General features: G+C 38.4%; 1 protein-coding gene across 1 annotated transcript in view; it reads left to right on the top strand.

Moving 5' to 3' along the window:
• Window positions 1–16457, top strand: part of GIPC2 (GIPC PDZ domain containing family member 2) — a 48772-nt gene extending 32315 nt beyond the window's left edge. The window contains exons 4-6 of the mRNA XM_038413475.2: window positions 4806–4915; window positions 6531–6612; window positions 14514–16457. Of these exons, the coding sequence (XP_038269403.2) occupies window positions 4806–4915; window positions 6531–6612; window positions 14514–14665 (344 nt within the window). The 3' untranslated portion in view covers window positions 14666–16457. The remainder of the gene's footprint in view (window positions 1–4805; window positions 4916–6530; window positions 6613–14513) is intronic.
• Window positions 16458–17183: the final 726 nt, after the last annotated feature.

Below are 17183 nucleotides of genomic sequence, written 5' to 3'. Positions count from 1 at the left end.
AAGAGGGGATTCTAATCTGGCTCAAGACTGTATTGAATGATTAGAACAGATGATACATTTGGTTGGTAGAACAAGGGAAATTGGCAATAATACAAAAATTAAAGGAAACAGTTCAGTTAAATGCTGGTACTATGACAAATCTGGCCACAAAAAGAAGGACTTCTATAAATTTAAGGCTGGCCAGGACAGACTGTTGAAGATGTCTAGTGAAAACTTCTCTCTGAGTTTGGGAGATGGGGAAGCACTAAACTGAGTGTGGCTAATTTGAAACTGAACTCCCAGAAATGTGAATTATTTAAAAAAAAGGTAATCTTGGCGCACAGTTAGTTAGGAGGGAATTTCCACTGTCCCTCCTTCACCACACCCCCCAAAAAGAGACTGTACAGAGCTTGCCAACTTCCCAGACACTCACAGATATGTAAAGTTTTATAGGGCTCTGCTCCTATCACAGAAGGATCATGTATAGGCTTGCCAGTATTGCAAAACCACTGCACAGGATGGGTGAGCCACTTCAGTGATCAGCAGAGCGTGATGTAGCATTTTCAGAGTTGAAACAGGCTCTTAGCATATACATGTTTCAAAACCCCTTTCATATTGGACACAGATACTAGTACTTTGGGTTCAGGGCAGTATTGACACAAGAACTCCAGAGACTTGAGAGAGGTCGGTAACTTCTTGCTGCAGAAGTCTGAATTTTGAGAGAAATTATTGCCACACCCAGTAGGAACTCCTAGGAACTCCAACCTCATTTTGTACATGTTGTAAATTTGTAGATGCTTCTTCCTCACTATCAGCCTCAGTCAGTGCTTAATTTGTAATGAAGGAGGTGCCGGGGCTCAAGCAATTTTTTTACATTCATAACTGATGCGGCAAACCCAGAGGTGCTGGGGCTCTGAACTGCCAAGCCTGGAGGTGTTGGGGCTCAGCGTTGGCACAAATTAACCACTGGCCTCAGTTATATAATTTTTTTCTGTTGTATTCTGTTTGCTTGCTTGGATATAATCTATAATCAGCAGAATTGCATCAGTTAAAAAAAGAATAGGATTAAGGAAGAAAAGAATACTGATGATATGCTAAACCTTTAAAACAAATTGCATCATAGCTGACTGGAAGCATTCCTGGGTTACATTCAAGTGGTTAAATCTATAGAATGTCTTCATCACTATTTGTATGGGAGGAAGGTTATGGTCAGGACGGAGCATGCTTCCCTGCAATGGCTTTTTAGATTCAGGAATCCTGAGGGACAGCTTGCTAGGTAGTTGGAGAACTGCAGTGCTATGACTTCACAAATACACAAAGGCCTGGCCACAAGCATGTTAATGCTGATGTCTTGTCCAGCTGACCTTGTTGGGAGGCTAATTGCAAACACTGCCCCAAGCAGAAGAGCAAGGAGTTAGTTGCTCAGGAGGATGGGCGTGCTGCCCTACCTCTAATTTGCAGAAGTGTCCATGTTCCTGGCTCATCCACTAGAAAATGGGGATGAGTACCCCATAATGGATCCCAGAGCAACTAAAATCTTCCCAAAGAGATGACCTTGTTATCAGGATAGTGTGTGATTGGAAAAATCAACTGGAAAGTCGATTCCAGCCACCCTGGACTGTAGTGTCAACCAGACATGCAAAACCCGTGGAAAAAAAGTAGAAATTGGGCTTGTTTTTGGCTTAATTGGCTTGTGATTTGCTTTTTGGCTTGTTGCTTGTTTTGTAGCTAGTTGCTTTTTTTTTTTTTGATCGGCTCCCAGCAAGCAGGGGTAAGGGGGGGGAAGAGAGTCAAGGGTGCACAGCAGGCCCATCACAGTCCAAGGCTGCACACCGGGGGGGATCTAGTCACATAGAGGGTTGGGGTTCTTAGGGATTGGCTTGTTTTGGCCTTGTTTTGAAATAGGATTCGCTTGATTTTTGGCTTATTGTGAAAGTCAGGGTGCTTATTTACCATGTGAAAGTTGGCAACTGCGGTGTCAATTCATAATATCACAGTAAAATCTTTCTGGACACAGTAGAAAAGCTTGGAATTTAAAGATGAAATACTGTATAGGAGGTGGCATAGGTGCTGGAACTAGGGAGGCTGGGGTGCTCCCGCACCCCCTGGCTTGAAGTGGTTTCCATCATATACAGGGTTTACAGTTTGGTTCTATGGCTCACATTACCCCTGGGAGGTGAGATAAACCAGTGGGTGATGGATATAGGTACTAGCTAATTGTACCAGATACATCAGAAAAGGTGGTTCTGTAGTTGTGTCATGATTTTAAAACTGCTGGACTTTTGGGGATTGCAGAAATCTTAGCTAAGCTAAGGGAGAATTTCTGTTGGGTTGAATGCAGGCTGGATTTATAAAATTGATGCAGGAAATACAATGCTTGCATTATAAAGAAGGGCCCCCTAAAACTGGGAGAGCTGCTTTGCAGCAGTATCTTGTGGGGTATCTGGTAATCAATAGTGGCTGGTAGCTATGGACTGCTTCGCAGAATGGCCTGAGGCTTATCCAATAGGAAATCAAGAAATTGTAACAGTATTAGGGTTCCTAGTGAATGAATTTTTCACCAGATTTGGGGTCCCGAGTGAGTTACACGCAGATCAAGGGAGAAACTTGGAATCCAGTGTTTAAACAGATGTGTAAGATTCTAAGGATCCACAAAATTCTCACTACCACAGCACACCCAGGATCTAATGGGATGGTGGAAAGATGGAATAGGAGTCTGGGGGGGTTCAGCTGGCTACTTTTGTAGAACAGTACCAAACAGAGTGGAACTAGCAAAAATCCCATTCCTTTTGATAGTTTATAGGATAGCAGTCATTCAGAGTACACAGTGTACCCTAAGATTTCTCATGTTTGGGCATAAGCTAAGGACGGCAGAAAAATTCTTGTATGGAGTTCCTGAAGAGGAACAAATGGATTCGAACCATTTGGACCATGTAAAAACCCTACAATCCAAAACTGAAAAAGTTCAAACCTTTGCTAGGGAAAAGTTGATAGCCTCTGATAAAATGTTTGTATTATATAAGTTCATATGGGGAAACTTTTAAAAAGAGGGGACTTGGTCTGGGTACACAATCCTAGAAGAAAGTAGGGTAGGAGCCCTAAATTGGATAAACCTTGGGAGGCACCCTATACAATGCTAACCCAAATAAATAAAGTGGTGTACAGGGACCAGTTGGGTCCCAGGACTAAACACAGTTACCTATAAGGACCATTTGAGAAAATATGAGGGGAACAAAATTTCAGCTTGTGGCTTCCTGAATCTGAGGTTGTAGCTGTGGAAGGTAAGGCTGGAAAAGTTGTTACAGAGGTGAATACCCTATCAAAACAAAATGTGCAGGGTCTGTCTCAGCTTACAAATTCCACAAAAACAATAGATGTTCCTCAGGGACTGACTGAAAAGAAACCCGGGAAGAGAAAAACCCCAAAGAGATTTGGGTGGGAATAAAATTCTTTTGGGGCTGATGTGAAAACATCTTGATAGAAAACACTGTACATATGTAAATAGTCAACCTTGTATAATTTTGTATTTATTTCTTTTCTTTCTGTTTGGGATAGGTTATTGGATATTGCCATTTTAGGCTTCATTGGGACGATAACCAAAGCTGAGTTGGGGATGGGGGTGTTCCACGCTGGGGAAGTCTTATTATGGGTTGAGTTAAAACTTCCTTGAGATTGATAGGTGTGAACTCGCCCTTCAATTAACATAATTGTAAACACAAGCCCCCACCTAAGAAAAAGAAGTGTGTGAACCCACCCAAGTGCTTTTTTTGGTAAGTGTGGGGGAGGGGTAGGAAGGCAGAGCACAGAGAAATCAGAATAGAGAGTGAGGTACTAGAACAGTGGTTCTCAAACTTTTGTACTGGTGACCCCTTTCACATAGCAAGCCTCTGAGTGCGACCCCCCTCCCCTTGTAAATTAAAAACACTTTTTTATATATTTAACACCATTATAAATGCTGGAGTCAAAGCGGGGTTTGGGGTGCAGGCTGACAGCTCATGACCCCCCCACGTAATAACCTCGCGATCCCCTGACGGGTCCCAATCCCCAGTTTGAGAACCCCTGTACTAGAACCTGGTGACCACAGTGTAGCCCTGGAAGAAACTAGAAAGAGATCCCTTGGGTCTGTTGGCTACAGAGGCTTGGAGCTGTAAACGAAGAAACTGATCCTTTTGTTCTTGATTCTGAGTTTGGAGAATTAGGACTTTGTACATTTTTTGTAAATAAACAAGATTGCATCAAAGAAAATACCAGATTCCATCAATTTCTACTTCCAACTGCAACATCCCCAGGCCCTGCACTTTGACTAGCCTTGCAAGTCAAAAAGGGACAACAATGTAATCCTGGAAGAAAGCTAAACCTATTGAGCAAGAATCTACCTCTTAGTGTGGACCACAATGCAGGACTGAAGTCTGAGAATCCTGCCTGAGTAAAAACTGCATGATTTTTATCAATTCCCAATACTATTTAATGAATAATTATTTGCTCTAGAACTGAGAACTAAATTTATTCAAATATGCACAAATATAATAGAATGAACTATGCCTACATAGATGCATTTTTCAAAGGAGAGTCTTAATTTTATTGTAGAGTAATATTTTTGTGCTTGTAAAGCATCTGAGTAGGATTCCACAAGGGCTGAGCGGTCCAGTGTAATGACTCTTAATGCACAATTGGGGCCCAAATTATATCTAAAGTACTGTAAATTATAAATTCAAGTTGCTCTAGATTTTAAGTAGACCTAAAAATTGAAGCTACTGAGTCAGCTAAAGCATACTTATTTAATTCTAATTAAATGGTACATTTAACGGTTGTACTTTTGTTTTTAGAAATGATTGAACCAAGGTTAAAAAGTGGAACTCTATCAGAGGCTAAAATCTCCAAGGGAAGAGAAACACTTCGATTGAGATCCAAAGGTCCTGCCACTGTGGAGGAAGTGGTATGTTTATACTGGGTAGTAATTAGAGCATTTGAAACTTTTAGCATCTGTTACATTTATGTAAAACATCAGATTTATCCTTCAGCAAAGTTTATGTGGCAAAATGGGATTTTCTTGAAAAATTCCAGCACAGCAAAATCTCAGTGTTTCTTACTTTGTTGAATGTCACTAAAAGTTTGTTTAAAGCTACATTCAGTACTGATGTAAGCAATAAAAATAATGGGTAATGGAACAAGGTGACTCATTAGGAAATGTGGAATATTTATAGAAATAAATTTAAAGCCATGTTTCTTGTGGCATACATATCAATGCTGCAAACTCTCGTGATTTTATTACAGGTCTCACAATATTTATTTCCCCTCCTCCTCCGCTGCCCTTTTAAAGCCCCAGTTCCTATAGCCATACGATTATGTGAGAATTTCAACTTGCATTTTAACAAAACAGTTTCTAAACCTGGTGGCTATGGAGAAAATCTAGAAAATATGAACCCCAACAGTCCAAAGCCCATAAGGCAAATAAAAAGTTTCCAAAATGTATTCCTTTAATAAACATTATTTTTTAAGATAATCGTGATTTTTTTTTAGAGAGTCTGACTCACGATTTTTGAATGCTTGGAGTCTGCAATACAGATACTTATGTATACTGTGCAAATATCTGACACTTTAAATCATTTAGAGATTAGATTGTTCTGTGTTTGTATAGCACCTAGCACAACAAATAGGTCCATGAATAGGACTCCTCTGTGCTAAAGGTGGTAGTAATAATAATAATAAGTTTCAGTAATAAATTTATCAGCATCCTTTATCTGGAGTTTATAGGAATATTAAATTATCTTTGACCAAGGAAACATCTTTCTGCATTACCCTTCATCACTTTCAGTTATTATATCTTATTACTGATAACTCAAAACATGAAAGATGACTGAATCTTTTGGCATTTGTCAGGGAAGCGAAAGGCATGTCACATCTGTTTTCCAGCCATATAGTAAGCTAGCAATGGCATATCTTAGCCAAAAAGTAGGTAAGTGTCACAGGGCTGGCCCTTTAAGAGGTGTCAGATGCCCTGCCTACCTGCAACAGGCTCTGCTGAAGGGAAGGAGCCAGCCCAGCTTTGCCTGGGGCTAGCTAACTGCCTAAGTAGCTGACTCCCCTTAAAGGGCCAGCTCTGTGACAGAAAAGAAAAGGATTACTTGTGGCACCTTAGAGACTAACAAATTTATTTGAGCATAAGCTTTCGTGAGCTACAGCCAATGACATGCTTCTCACTTCATTGATGTGCATGCCCAAAATGCTGAATCCACCTGTCAGGGGGAGGGATTTGAAATGTATATCTTCTGTTCTACTTGTGCAGAGTCACCGGGAAGTCAAATGTTTCTCACTAACTGTATTGTATTACTATTTCACCCTTGACTTTTTTGGGGTGGGGATGGAGGATAAATCTTAACCAAAACCTAAAACATTAAGATAGAAGATTTGCTTGCAATTTATTTATGATAAAAAGGGAATAAATCAGATCCTAAATGCAAAATCTGGATTAATTTGGGTATCTTGTAATTTTTGAAATTTGTAACCAAGATGTAGCATTTTAAATTCTTAAGTGTTTTGTTTCAATAAAGCCCTCTGAAATTGAAGAAAAAGCAATAAAAAAAATAGATGACCTTCTTGAAACGTACATGGGAATAAGAGACATTGAACTAGGTGAGTTTTTAATTAAAGTATTTAGAACTGCTATTTAATTAAATTATATTCCTCTGCTTTGTTGTTGTAATTAATCCCTATCAAATCCTTCCTCTTCTATGCAATATGTATATGTAGTTGTGTGCATTATTGGATAGTATGCATTATTGCTCTGGTTTATACCACTAAGATATCTCCTTCAGTGGTCAAACATAAGTATCAAGGGCCAGTGGAAAAAACGAGGTAGGAAAAACAGAATTTTATCTTTGTTACACTATTACACAGCTCTAAGCACTTAAGATTCCTTAGCAGTGGAAAGATTATCAGCTGTCGCAAATCTCTTGAATCAATATGTAATTTTGTTTTCATACACTGACTATAAATGTGATTAGTTGCCCATGGAAATGAAATATGAGGAAAGGATTCATTCAGAGAATGCCAGTAACTGTTCAACTAGGAATTTCACTCATTACTTATCCCAGATTAGCCAAAAATACAAATCACCACAAGTGTGATAGTTATTCAAAAGACAAATGATTAAAAGCTTTATCATTGACCCCCACCCCCATTCTGTTCTGTTCTCCAGGGGCTTTTGATGTCAGATAATATTGCTATTCAATCTCCATTAAAATGATATCTTTCATAGTGTGATTGTGTTTAGAATGCAATGCTCCTAATTTTAATTCAGAGGTTTAAAAAAGAAATGATAAAGTAGCATCCATTATAACACATAATGGAGTCAAATAAGATCAAGACATAATATTTGTCCAGTTAAGGATCTTGTACAGCGTAAAGTTTCAGGAATGACTAAATGCACATAAATACCTAAATAGGTACAATGCTTTAAACTCAGTGGCAATGCAATTTGGCAAATAGTGTTAGGGGAACATTTTCAAAGACACAGAGGGCCATTAGACTCCCAATTGCTTTCAGTGGCAATTATGCATGTAACTCATTTGTGCCTTTAAAAATCTGTCCCATATACCATTTTACTAAAGTTCCACTCAGGTCTGTGCAGAATGTGTCCCCGAGTTTGGAAATGCATTGCTCTTAACAATTTTAAGGGTACAATGGAAACTGAGCCAATAGACTCTGCTTCTTATTTAAAAATGAATGAGCCAGTGAAGGCCTTCACAAATGATTCTAACACTGGTGTGTGGTGTCTGGTGAGTGAATGGAAACTGCTCTTTGATTGGTGGGGCAAGAGAGACTCCTTCCTGAATGATGACAATGAAGGCCACTTATAGGATCGCTCCTCTAAAAGCTGAGGTCTCAGACACATGGGGCTACCTGGGACTCTTTCTTCTATCCTGGTGATGATTGGATCATGGAAGACTGCTCCTACTACCAAATCGGACAGAAGAGGATGGGAAGCTTATATCAATAGAACCCAATTCCAGAAGAGCTCTTCTGCTATTGATGGAAAGTTCATGACAAAGGTGACTTCCTTTCCAACTTGGGATCTCTTCTCCAGTGCTTACGGAAAATCACCCTGTCCTTCCATGTTGCTTATCTATTAATATGTCTCAGGATGTTGTATTTGGTCCCTTCTTCTGCTCCTTTAGAACCCTCTCCAGCACTTTAGGCAACCTCATCAGTTCTCTCTGCCTCTATTCAGATTATTCCGAAATCTACTTTTCAACCCTTTACCTCCACCCCTCTCTCCAGTCTCATATCTTTAACATCTCTGACATGTCTATTGGGATGTCTCACCACTATCCATGTCCAAATGCATCCGATGAAGTGAGCTGTAGCTCACGAAAGCTTATGCTCTAATAAATTTGTTAGTCTCTAAGGTGCCACAAGTACTCCTTTTCTTTTCACCACTATCGCAACTCTGCCCAAAACTTCCATTCAATTCTTCTTATCCATCCATCACCTCTATTCTTCATCGCAATTGACAGTTCTACTCTTCTTACTTTCTCCGAGGCTTTCAATCCTGATGTCATAGAATCACAGAAATGTGGAAGGAACCTCAAGAAGTCATCTAGTCCATCCCAGCCATGCTGAGGCAGAATTAAGTACAACCTAGACTGTCCCTGATAAGTATTTTTCTAACCTGTTCTTAAAAACCTCCAATGGGATTTCACAACTTCTTTAGGTAACCTGTATCAGTACTTAACTATCCTTATTAATAGAAAGTTTTTCCTATATCTAACCTAAATCTTCCTTACTGCAAACTAAACTGATTACTTCTTGTCCCACCTTCAGTGGACATGGAGAACAACTGATCTTTATAACAACCTTTTACATATTTGAAGACTGTTATCATGTTCCCCTTCAGCCTTCTCTTCTCGAGACTGAACTTCCCCATTTCTTTCAACATGTCCTCATAGGACATGTTTCTAAATCTCATATAATTTTTGTTGCTGTCCCCTGGACTCTCTACAGTATGTTCACATCTTTTTTAATATGTGGTGCCCAAAACAGTACTCCAGCTGAGGCTTCAGCAGTGCCGAGCAGAGTGTAACAATTACCTCCTGTGTGTACATATGCCACTCCTATTAATAAATTGCAGGGTGACATTTGCCTTTTTTACAATGGCATCATGCTGTTGACTCATTCCGTCTGTGATCCACTATAACCCCAAATTTTTTTCTGCAGTATTATTGCCTTGCTGATTATTCCCCATTTTGTATTTGTGCATATGATTTTTTCCCCTCCTAAGTGTAGTACTTTGTGTCTCTATTTCCTTCTCACATAATAGTATCTCATTAACATCTTATCAGCAAAATCTTTACCCTCTTCAGTATCCCTGCTGCTAAAACCCTTCTCTGTACCTGGTCATCTCTCTCTCTTTGACTTCTGTATCTTTCTTTTCAGCCTCCCTGATTCTCACCTGCTCTCCCACCAATCTATCCAACATGACTCTGTGAAAGCTCTTTTCCTTTCCAACTGCTCTGAGTACCAACACTCTCCTTTATTGACTTCACTTGCTTCCTGTCTCTCCCCCAATTAAATGGCCTTTCCCCAAGAATCTTTGTTGTCCTCTTGTTTTCTTATGGTTTTTTGTCTTGTATATTCTATGCTGTAAGTTATTTGGAGTAGGGGGATGTCTTTTCTCAGTACTGCAAACCCAGTGTATGTTTATGATGCAATATGACTGTTAGTTAATTATGAGGGAGAATAACAGGCATTTTGTGGGAAAGAAAAGAGCAAGTGTGTCTAAAAACAGAATCTATGTGGTTTCTGTTCCTGTCTTTGGTAGGTTGTGGCCTAGTTAAAATTGGCACCTGATTAAAATGAAACAATAAAGAAACAGGTTTCTAGGGATTCTTTTAAATATTTTGGATGGTTGTGTTAGACATGTAGCCAAAACCAAGGGATTCTAATCACCTGCTAAAGGCAGTGATGCATTTGAAATATATTGTCTGGAATGTCTCATTGGTATTAGGAAAGGGAATTATTTCTCTCTTTTTTTATTAAAGGCACAGGCCAGAACCACATATTGCTTGGATATTTTTGATGTGGGCAAATCATAGTGCATTATTCACTGCTAAATAAAAATTGTTGATTCTGTTCAGACTTCTAAAGTCATTTTATTAAGCTGGATTTAGGCTGGTTTATGGGGTAGGACTTAGGTAGCAATGAAGCCTCCAAATAGTTAAGTGTGCAGTAAGTAATAGCCGGTTGCTGTCTAGCACTGAAAGTGCATAAAAAGTTGAATGAGAATGGCAAGCAGATCGGAAGACTCATAGCACATCAGAAGTATTATATGATGTCAAAAGTGAAACTCAAAGGAAACGTCACCTCAGATGTTAAGTGTGAAAGGGACCCTGTTTTCAATCACTTCTTATAACTTATTGAAACTCATGGTTTGGGGTGATATTTCCCAGGCTTGGCTTTTGCTTCAAGGTGAATTGTTTAGCAAAGTTTGAGGAAAAATGTCTCAGTCTGTTGAGTGTGAGGAGAATAGGGAATAAATACACTTTCCCCCTTAGAATAAAATCCTTCCAACCTTGTACTGTGCAGCTATTATAAGAAGCAGTTGGGGTAAAAAGAGGAAAACTGACACTGTCTGTGAACCAATAAGATTTACTTAAAAAATTTATATGAAAATAGCTTTCCCTGAAAAGTGCCTTTTTAATGTTTTAACAAACACTGGTTTGATTTGCTGTTGCAATTATCCATGGAAAATTGGACTTTGTAAACATCAGTACATACTTCACGGAGTTTTCTCACTAGGCCATAAAGGATCTATCGAAAGGAAACCATATACTGTGAGTGTACAAATGCTTAAATTAGTCTCACAGTGAAAAATGAAATGAAAGTAGTCAGTGTATGGGGAGTCCTTGTTTTATTTACTGCTAAGGTGTGCAGGGAATGAGGCAGGACTCAGCCTCACACATGCAAGTACCTTAGTGGGACTTGAGAAAATCAAGAAGGATTTGGTCCTACATCTTGCATTACCATTTAACATACCGTAGTAAGGTAATTCAGCTCTACAGACACTACAGGTCAGCCTCAAGCTATTGTGAAAGTAACACACCTACTACCAAAGTTATGATAATTCCTCAGATTTCATAATATCACATGTATCTGAGCAGAAGAAGTTGCTTTAATGAGAATAGTATCTATAATGTACCACGGGAGCACTGACATTATGATTACCATTGAGGAAGCACTTTTATTACAAGGTCTTGTTCTGAAAAATCTCACTGACTGGGCTGAAATTTCTCATGGGTGTTTCAGCATTATGGTCACTTTTTTAAAAAAAATTAGTTAAACCTCTAATTAGATATTTTTGAGGTGCTATTTCTGCTGTTTGAATAACTCATTTTTTAAAATTTCACTTAGCAGCAACTTTTGGTTTATTCCCTCCTCCCCATGGAACCATTTAGTTTAAACAGGGTTAATAACCCCTGGGAGTCAGGGGAGAATCTCAACGAGCACTGTGAAAATCTCAGGAATTTCAGTTTGCCAGGACATGTTTGAATGAACATTCAAACTCAAAGTAAAATTCAGTCAAAACTACTGATTCAATGATTTTCACCCAGAGTGATCCAAGTTTACTCCTAACTTGTCACATCTTCACATAAGTCAGCTCTGGTTTGCCAAAAGTTCATAAACATCAGTGAACTTGAGAGGAGTTTCATGTTAAAAAAAAACTTGAAATCAGGAGAAGCTCACATGGTTTTGATCAGACAGATTTACAGGCTCCAGTCCTGACTCACAGGTAGAGATTCTCTGCTAGTGGTTTTATGCTTCTGTGGCCTTGGTCAGGCACTGTTGCATATGTTGTTTTACATCCCTCTAAGTGGAAAGTTTATAGGGGTTTTCGAATCCTTCCAAATGTGACAATAGTATTTTCTCTGTGGTGCTTGGGAAAACAGTGACTTGAGTATTGGATGGATCACAAAGTTTCAGTTAATATCACCTGGCAATTTAAGAAAAAGACATGAGCCAGTAAAAGCAGAAGTGTTTTTGAATTGATTTGATTCTAGGCTGTAATATTCTCCATTGTTGTGAATATGCCCTGAGGCTGTGGCATCTAAACAAATATCTCAGTGAGCAAGCTGCATTCAAAGGCCCAGTTCTTGGTTGTGCTGAGACTGCTTTGCATAGCTTTGCAAGTACCCAGCATCCCTAAAATTATCTCGGCCATCCACTGAAGGATTCTCCCTGACTAAGGGGTCCTTGTCTGCATAGAGCTGCTCTTGTGGCTCCTGTGCTGACACCCCTTCATCATCCTTGCAGCTGGTGCAGGCAGCATGGCCAAGGCATCCCTGGGCCTTGGCAATCTCCAACTGCTGTAACAGGCCCCTGGGGATATTGGTAGCAGGCATAAAGTTAGAGCAGCCTTCTCTAATTGATCCTGGGTTCTAGACCAGTGCCCCGATGGTCCAGGGTTGGGAGGGTACAAAGGACACCCCTGTGTTTCCCCCCCATTCTGAATGCCACCGATTACTCCTTGGCAGAAGCTGAAGATTGGGTCCAAAATAATTAACATAAGTGTATCCATTTCCAATCTGAAATCTGTATCTCAATCACATTTTCTTATACTCTGCTGTTTTATGGAAGTAAATGCTGGCTCACATGCACATACAGGATTAATGTTGCTCTATTAGTAGAGCTTCAGCAGTCAGCTCTATGCCCTAACAACCTTGTGTACTAGATGTCCTAGTTGTCTTAGATTACAATACAGTGGCTTTAAAGGGATGCATCATCTTATCCTTCTTTCAAGGCTTTACAAATACACTAGGGCCTAACGCACGTTTTTCTATAGTTTTGTTCTCATATCTGCCTTAATAGCACTATCGCTGTTTCAGTACAGCAGATCTTTCTAACTGATCTTGCCACAACGTAATTCCAAAGGCTGTTTGTGTTCCTTTACTCTGAAATGATGTTAAAGAGACCAGCTTTTCAAAATTTCTAATGACAAATCAGATATTTTTTCCCCCCCACTGGATCTTCATTTGAACCTGAAATCTCTCCATGTTTAGTATCTTTTTACTAACTTTTTGTAAACTGATTAAGTTTATCCTATACATTCTTGAGGGTTTTTTTCCAAGCACTTTGTAGCTGTTTTGAAAGTGTTTATTCTGCTTTGTGTGGCAGAAGCCCTCTGGCATCGTCTCTTTGCCTTGCAATTTTCTTATAATCAATTTTTGTGTGTTCATCTTTCAAATGAGAATATTTCAGATAATGCTGATAATTTCAGATAATGCAGAGAGCTTTTTCTTTTCATCTGTAGATCTCAAAGCACTTTACAGATAAGGTAAGTATCATCCCCATTTTATGTATGTGGAAACTGAGGTACAGATAGGTGACATGACTTACCCAGCGTCACCCAAAAGGCTGTTGGCCCAGTAGGGAAAGAATTTAGGTTTCTTGAGCCCCAGTCTATTCACTGGGCCACACTACATCTGTATCTATTGCTTGGCCAACCTGCAGTGCTCTGCCCTCTGTTTTCTGCCTTTTACATAGCAGAGAGATTTACTTTCTCCTGTCCAGGGTTTGAATTCTTTTATCCTAGAAAAGACATGGTGTTTTCAGTGTTTTTTCTTATCATATTTACAGTGTTCCTTTTCAAATGCTGGGCAAGCTGAGAATGGTCCTGATTAGGGTGACCAGATAGCAAGTGTGAAAAATCGGGACGGGGTGGGGGGTAATAGATGTCTATATAAGAAAAAGCACCAAAAATCAGGATATCTGGTCACCCTACTCCTGATTGGGTTCTGATTCACCCTGACTTCTGCAAGTGTTTGGAAACCAGTCTGCATGCCTTTTGTGTATAGGTTGTATGTTGCTCTCCATGCTCAGGTCCTGTGAATTCTCCACTTCCACAGATCATCCAGTGTCCATCAGTGTGGTCATTTTAAGCTCTGGCTTGCTAAAAGCTGTTCTGTGAAGCCCAGTTGATTAAATGTGTTGCACATTTGCATCTTGATCTCACAATTAAAATAACTGAATTTATGATAAGTAGTTGGTGTCATAATCTGGCATAAAAATTCTGACATCCTGGAATAGACATTGTGTTATGAAGGGTTGTGCCACATTTTATCTGGTTCTTTAGCCCCAGACCTAGATTTACTTTCACAAGACACTACAGTTAGTAGTAAGGATACTAAATCTGTGCTGAGCAAAGGAAAAATGAACCAAAACTAAACAGAACATGAAGAAGATCAGGAAGAATTTGTCCATAGGAATTCAACCATGCTGTCCCACATAGCAGAGCACTTGTGATTAAGGGGGAGATTTAGGAGCATGAATCCTGTTGACTCTCTTTTGGGACTTGTGCTCCTAAATCTTGTTAGATGCATTTTAAAATCTCCTCTAAGCAGACCTTTCTCAGTGTTTAAAATATATTATTTTGAAATGTTACAATGAGCATGTAATTTAACTGTAAATTTCTTTATAGTTTTTCTATATATCTGTGTTTGTGGGCTGGTTATTTTTGTTTTTGTTTGTTTGTTTTTAAGCTGCAACAATGGTAGAAGCAGGAAGAGACAAAAACAATCCAGATGAATTTGCTGTTGCACTTGATGAAGCTCTTGGAGACTTCGCATTTCCTGATGAGTTTGTATTTGATGTATGGGGAGCCATAAGTGATGCTAAACAAGGACGATTTTAATGAGAAATGTACAATTTATTAATCGCTGTTTGAAGATAAAATTGTTTTTAAACAATTATGGGATCAGAATTTCAATTTATTAATATGAACTATAGGCTGATGCTGTATATATTTGAAATATTCCCCTTTAAAATCTTTTGCAAAGTAGTATTTTCTGGGTACAAGTTTTGAAAAACCTTGTATAGCATCCAGTTATGCTGAAAACTACACATTTAAAAACAAACATTTAAACTACTTTTATAAATTAATATATGGTTTCAGAGTAGCAGCCGTGTTAGTCTGTATTCGCAAAAAGAAAAGGAGTACTTGTGGCACCTTAGAGACTAACAAATTTATTAGAGCATAAGCTTTCGTGAGCTACAGCTTGCATCCGATGAAGTGAGCTGTAGCTCATGAAAGCTTATGCTCTAATAAATTTGTTAGTCTCTAAATTAATATATGGAACAGTTCCATGGTGTCTTTTTAGTATTCCATTGATCCAATATTTTTTTTCACATGTGCAGTATATTAAAAATATTTTTTAGTTCTCTGAAGAGATATTAGACATATATAATAAAGAGCTATTTTATCTTTTTTTAAAGAGAAGCTTTATAAAACTTAATATGAAAAAGTACTCAGATGTGCTATAACTCAATAATCCTCTGTTCCCTCATGTTCACTTTGCTATACATGTAATCCCTTCTTACTGCTGTGTATGAAGGAGTGTTCTTCCTTACAGAAAGTTGGGAAGAGGCTACTCTTTGTATAGGGGTGAGGTTCAGAAAAAGCTCCCCCCCCCAACCCTGAGGCTTCATTTGAGATCTGAGACCCTTTGGATGGAAATGATTTGTTTTAATTTGGTGTGTAATATAAGATGCCTAAGTACTACCATGGTGGGTGTCTTAGAAATGAATAGGACAGATTATAGATCAATCTCTGTCTGCCATATTGCTGCATCAAAGTCTTCTGGACAACAAAAGAACACCCAAAAGCCAGCTGCACCTATTTATTTGCACACATGTGTAATGGCAGGGAGGTGGCACTGAATGCTGTGGCATATGATGACTCGTGCTTATTAGAGTTAAGCATGTGCGTGAGCGCTTTGCTGAATCAGGATCTTAGTTTCTCCTGTTGTTTGTGTGGCTTTCTCGTGAAACATGGGAGAGAGAGAAAAATTTAAAAATACATTAAAACAGGAAAATGTGATTTGTAAAATCACAAAAAAAAGTGGCAGCATGGACACAAAGGCCAGGCTTAAACTTGAAACTACTTTTAACTCATTTTTTCAAATAGATTGGATTTCAAGTTGTCAGTATCCTTTTAGAAAATCATGTTGTAGATAAGCACATTTCTTTATCTCTTTTATCTATCAGTAATAATACCTATGATTATTAAAGGGGAAAGAACTTTTTAAAAAAAATCCAATTTATCTATATTTACTCCCGTATTTACTGTTTGTGTTCAATCCATTTCAGTTTCCTTTTTAATCAGTTTCATATTTAGGTTTTCAATGTTGCAATGTTTGGATTTTCAACAAGGCAGAAGGATACTTTCAACTGTTTTTTCAATAGATTTTGTTTTGTTTTCTGTTTGTTTTAAATTGTGGAAATATATTGATCTTGGAATTTATAAAAGCTTGTTTTACCTAATTTAAACATGGGCCAAATGATGGGTGACAAGATCCCTTTACAATAAAGCTGAAGAAAAAAGTGGGACCTTATCTGTGCAAGTACTGTAGCTTTTCAATGTTATTTTATATTAGAACAAGCATATAAAATAAATACTACCCCAAAAATAAAGTTTTCTAAATTTCTGTCTAGTTGTTGCTTTTCCCCCTGTGAACCGTCAGTAGAAAAAGTTTTTCATTATCTTCCTATGGCTGATTGAAATGGATGTAACAAGTGCCCACACATTACATGCTAATTAAATGTTTTTAAAAATATGACACTTACAAAATGGCACAGCCTGTACTAGAACCTGAAAGGTGCCATTTTGGGAACTGACTCATAACTCTTGGTTGCTAAAGAGGTTGCTGAACTAATGAAAATGGTACACTTGGTGTCCACGGAAAAGGACACAGTGGCTTAGACAGCTAAGACGACACGCTTATTGGCTACCCTTTTTCATCCTGCATTTTATAAAAATGGTATCTTGTGTTCACTATCTCAATAACATATATGATATAGGTAGCATGGATATCTGACTTAGTAGTTCGTTTCCATTTTTCATGTATACAAAAATGTGACATCAAATGAAAATCGAGATGCCTTATTATCTTTCAAAAACATCTAAAAAAAGGGGTAGGTAATTATTTTTCATGAATCTTTGTAATGATGGAGTTAGTAAAATAATGTGCTCTGACCAATGAGATATACTTGCTGTGCTATATTAAATGAGAGGATTTCTTTAATTTCCTTTGAGAATAAGTGCATGAGAACAATAAGTCTCAGTTCTTTTCAGAGGATGGACAATATAAGAATGTTCTAAGTTCATTTATACAGATACTGAATTGAGCGGAACTTTGGGCATCTACTCGGGG

The sequence above is a fragment of the Dermochelys coriacea genome, chromosome 8 (assembly GCF_009764565.3).
Source record: "Dermochelys coriacea isolate rDerCor1 chromosome 8, rDerCor1.pri.v4, whole genome shotgun sequence".
Taxonomy (NCBI): domain Eukaryota; kingdom Metazoa; phylum Chordata; order Testudines; family Dermochelyidae; genus Dermochelys; species Dermochelys coriacea.
The sequence above is the reverse complement of the archived record's forward strand: the minus strand, read 5'-3'. Positions and strand labels throughout refer to the sequence as shown.